Below are 4418 nucleotides of genomic sequence, written 5' to 3'. Positions count from 1 at the left end.
AGGCTCTTAACCTCGTGGTCGCGGGTTCGAGCCCCGTCGTCGGCTGTTTTATATTTTTCATTTTCGCTTTAATTACTTGTGCTGTGCCCTTCATCTTCTTTATTTAGAGCTATTTAAATAATTAACCATTTATTTAATCTGTTAAAATATGCTGCAACAAACGAAAAGCTCCGCGACGATCTCTCTTGTTAGCGGGCCCCACACTGTCGATTTGAGGTGTACATACACCTCGATCACGCATTTTTCTGCAGTTTAACACAAACGAGATGCATGTTTAGAAATATAAACAGAAAAAGAAAAACAGTTTTGTGTAGTTGTATGCAGCCGAACACGTAAAATGTTTCTTTAAATAGTTTGTTGTCATTAGGTTATAAGACTGCTCTACTCAGCTACACTTGTGATAATATACTGTATTATATTACATATACTGTATTATATTACAAGTACTCGTATTTAATATAATTTTAAATGCATACTTTGCTTCAACTTGATGTCTAAATGAGAAAAACAGCCGACGACGGGGCTCGAACCCGCGACCACGAGGTTAAGAGCCTCGCGCTCTACCGACTGAGCTACATCGGCGACAATCGATTACTTTCTGCTAATATAACGAGCAGCTGCTGCAGCAGCAGGAGCTGCAGCGGCAGCTGCTGCAGCAAATGTTGCATCGGTACTCAATCCTGCAGCAGTGCAATGGAAGCTAGAGCCGTGGTGGCGTTGCAGCAGCAAACAGTGAGAGGTGTAAGAAACATTTAAAGAGGGGGTTTGCTTATCTGTCCCCTAACGCTGTGGCCCTGCAGCAGCAGCAGCTGCTGCAGCAGCTGCTGCTGCAGCAACAGGAACACAATGTGCCGTATCTGACAGAGCAGCAGGTTACAGCAGCAATCAGGTGCTTTTGCTGCTGCGTCTTCTGCTGCTGCTGCTGCCGCCGCAGTTACTGCATGCGCTGCAGCTGAAGTGTAGCTAGGCAGCTCAGTTCTCTCCATGGCTGTCAGAGCGATGGATGCAGCAATCTTCTGCTGCTGTTGCTGTTGCTGCTGCTGCTGGGCTTCTGCACCCCGCAGGTGGGCCCCACGGGCCTCTCCAGGCAGCAGCAGCAGCAAAGCAGCACAAAGCACAGAGCAGGCTTGTATTATTTAACCTGTCTCTATCTTTCTCGTTTGTATGCCCGTTGCTGCGCTCGCAGCAGCTGCTATGCATGCAGTGGCCGCACCAAAAGACGACTATTTTATCTTGCTGCTGCTGGGGCTGTACTTGTTCCTCTACATCTACACCAGCAGCAGCAGCAGCAGCAGCTCCTGCTGCTGCTGGCGCTTCAGAAGCCTCTAGACTTCCCTGGGCTGCTTCTGCTGGCGAAGCAAATGTCCTCGGAGTGTCTTGTTGTGGTGAGGATGTGCTGAATGCTGTTGCTGCTGCTGCTGAGTGGAAAGCTAATTCATACTCATCTGCTGCTGCTGTTGCTGCTGCTGCTGCCTTTGCAGCAGTATTGAACTCAGTGCGCCTCCCAGCAGGCCCAGCAAGAGGCCTGCAGCAAATAACGCAGAGGCTGCCCACACGACCCCTGCCAAAGGCTGCTTGTCTCCCCTTAAGTGCAGCAGCAGCAGCAGCTGCTGCACCAGGTGCACCGGATGCAGCAGCAGCTGGAGCAGCAGGTGCTGCAGCTGTCTGCTTCTTCGTGGCCAGTGAAGTCGCGCTGGAACGGCTTCTTCCTGCTGCTCCCGATGCTGCTGCTGCTGCTGCTGCTGGAGGCTGCAGCAGCAGGGAAGCCGAAGTGAAGCTGACGGGGGCGCTGCTGGGCCCACTTAGGAGGTGGGGAGGGGTTTGTGTGTCTCTTGCTGCAGCTGCTGCAGCAGCACGTGCTGCCTTCAGCTGTCTGCGCAGCTCAGGAGAACAAGGAGATGAATTTTCTATCAGCAGACGGAGCTGCGATTTGTCCCCCAACCCTACACTCACGCTGCTGCTGCTGCTGCTGCTGCTGCTGCTGCTGCTGCTGCTGCGGATAGTGACTCCGCGTCTTCTGCTGAAGTAGAGCTCCCACTGCAGCGCAGTCTTCTCCGCCTCCATACAGGCGCAGGCTGCTTGCTGCACCTCCAGCAGCTGCTGCTGCTGCTGCAGCAGCAAAGCAACACGACGCTCGATCGCTGGCAGCAAGTGCTGCACTGGCCCAGGGACCAGCTGCAGCAGCTGCTGCCCCAGAGAAAGCGGCAGCAAATGCCAGCGCGTTAGCCTTTTACTGCTGTTGCTGTTGCTGCTGCTGCTGCTTTTGCTGTTGCCGCTGCTGCTGCCGCTGGCGCTTCTTATAAGCTGGAGACGAGCAGGTCCACCGTTCGCCGCTGCCGTTCCTGTTGTTGTTGCTGCTGCTGCTGCTGCTGCTATCCTGGGAAGCGAGCAGCCGCTGCTGCTGCGCTGCAGCAGAGGTTTGTCTAATGCTTCTAATAAAGCAACAAGGAGATGACTACGTGAAGAACAAACCGATACAATCAATTGCCACAACCCTCCATAACCCTGCTGCTGCTGCTGCTGCTGCTGCTGCTGCTGCTCATCTGCTGGTTGTGGGTCCGCTGGTTGCTGAGGTGGATCTCCTGCAGCAGCAGGAGCAGCAGCAGCCGCAGAAGCCGCTGCTGCTGCTGCTGCTGCTTGAGCTTCCTCAGCAATGCAAACAGCGGCCTCCACATCGCTGCAGCGCAGCAGCAGCAGCAGCACCGCCTCCTCCTCTCTCCCTAGCCGCTGCAGCAGGAAGGCAGCAGCGCGAGGTGCTTCGGGCCCCATATTCAAGAAGCATGCATGCAGAGATTGCAGCATGTCTTCCGAAGCACCTGCTGCTGCTGCTGCTGCTGCTGCTGCTGCCGCTGCTGTTGCTGTTGCTGCTGCTGCGGGCTGCGCAAGTGTCTCTTCTCGGTCTCCATCTCCAGCAGCAGCAGCAGCAGCCGAAGGAGACAAGCCCGCCGCTCCTTCAGCATCAGACGCAACAGGGCTGCCAACATCCTGTGCTGCAGTAGCCTGCTGCTGCTGTTGTTGCTGCTTCTGCTGCTGCTGCTGCTGCTGCGGGTTGTGCAGCAGCATTGCGTAGGCTTGTTCATAGTCATAGCTGCCGTCCGCAGCGCGGAGGAAGTCTAGCAGCAAATAGGGCTCCAGCATAATATACAACTTCATCTGCAGCAGCAGCAGAAGCAAACAGCAGCAGCAGCAGGAGCAGCAAACGAAGCACATGAGCCGAAGCACGAAACGTAATAACAGAAGCAGCGGCAGCAGCAGCAACAGTGCCACAGCAGCAGCAGCAGAAGCAGCAGCAGAAGCAGGGCCTTCTGAGAGGCGCAGCACACGAAGCAAACTCAACCCAGGAGACACAAAGAAACAAAAGACAAAAATAAAGGAGACAAAGAGAGGAGACAGATGAAGGAGACAGATAAAGGAGACAGATGAAGGAGACAGATGAAGGAGACAGATGAAGGAGAGGAGACAGCTGGACATAAAAAAGAGAGACGGAGAAGATAAAAAAGAGAGACAGAGAAGAGACAGATAAGAGACAGATGAAGGAGACAGATGAAGGAGACAGATGCAGGAGACAGATGAAGGAGACAGAGAGAGGAGACAGAGAGAGGAGACAGATGAAGGAGACAAAAAGAAGGAAGAGAGACAGAGAGAAGAGAGAAAGGAGACAAAGAGGAGACAGATGAAGGAGACAGATGAAGGAGACAGTGAAGAGAAGAAAGAGAGACAGAGAAGAGACAAAGAAGAGACAGAGAAGAGACAAAGAGAGGAGACAGATGCAGGAGACAGATGAAGGAGACAGATAAAGGAGACAAAGAAAGCAGAGTAAAGAGACAGAAGACAGACAGACAAGAGACAGCAAGGAGACAGAGAGAGGAGACAGAAAGGAGACAAAGAGGAGACAGCAAGGAGACAGATGAATATAAAAAAGAGAGACAAAGAAGAAACAAAGAGAGACAGACGGAGGAGACAGATGAAGGAGACAGGAGACAGATGAATATAAAAAAGAGAGACAGCAGAGAGACAGACGGAGGAGACAGAGAAGAGACGAAGAGAGACAGGTGAAGGAGACACACCTGCAGCAGCGACAAGTGCTCCACAGCAGCAGGACAGGAGATGAAGACAGCCTTTAAATATGTGTGCAGCAGCGCAGCGCAGCAAAGCAGACGGGAGACAACAGCATCAGCAGCAAACAACAAAGACCCCCTGCTGCTGCAGCACTGACAAAGACATTTGTCGTTCGTGCTGCTGCTGCTATCACTGCTGCTGCTGCTGCTGCTGCTGCTGCAGCAACGCGGATAAGGCTGCGACAGCCACTGCTTTGCTGCATTAAGTCGAAGCAGCAGCAGCGACAGCGCCTCTGGGGCATCGAGCTGCAGCAGCTGCAGCGCCAAGCCCGGCACCGCAGCAGCAAGAGCAGCAGCAGC

At 53.4% G+C, this 4418-nt stretch overlaps 1 protein-coding gene across 1 annotated transcript in view; it reads right to left on the bottom strand.

Moving 5' to 3' along the window:
* Positions 1-972: 972 nt before the first annotated feature.
* Positions 973-4418, bottom strand: part of EAH_00057590 (hypothetical protein, conserved) — a gene marked incomplete at both ends in the record, with an annotated part of 7644 nt that continues 4198 nt past the window's right edge. The window contains 3 exons of the mRNA XM_013393719.1: positions 973-1081; positions 1142-3153; positions 4068-4418. The exon at positions 4068-4418 is cut by the window's right edge and continues 1173 nt beyond it. Of these exons, the coding sequence (XP_013249173.1) occupies positions 973-1081; positions 1142-3153; positions 4068-4418 (2472 nt within the window). The remainder of the gene's footprint in view (positions 1082-1141; positions 3154-4067) is intronic.

The sequence above is a fragment of the Eimeria acervulina genome, genomic scaffold, assembly GCF_000499425.1.
Source record: "Eimeria acervulina Houghton genomic scaffold, Eah_scaff1252, whole genome shotgun sequence".
Taxonomy (NCBI): Eukaryota; Apicomplexa; class Conoidasida; order Eucoccidiorida; family Eimeriidae; genus Eimeria; species Eimeria acervulina.
Note: the sequence above shows the minus strand (reverse complement) of the source record. Positions and strands in the feature narration are given on the sequence as shown.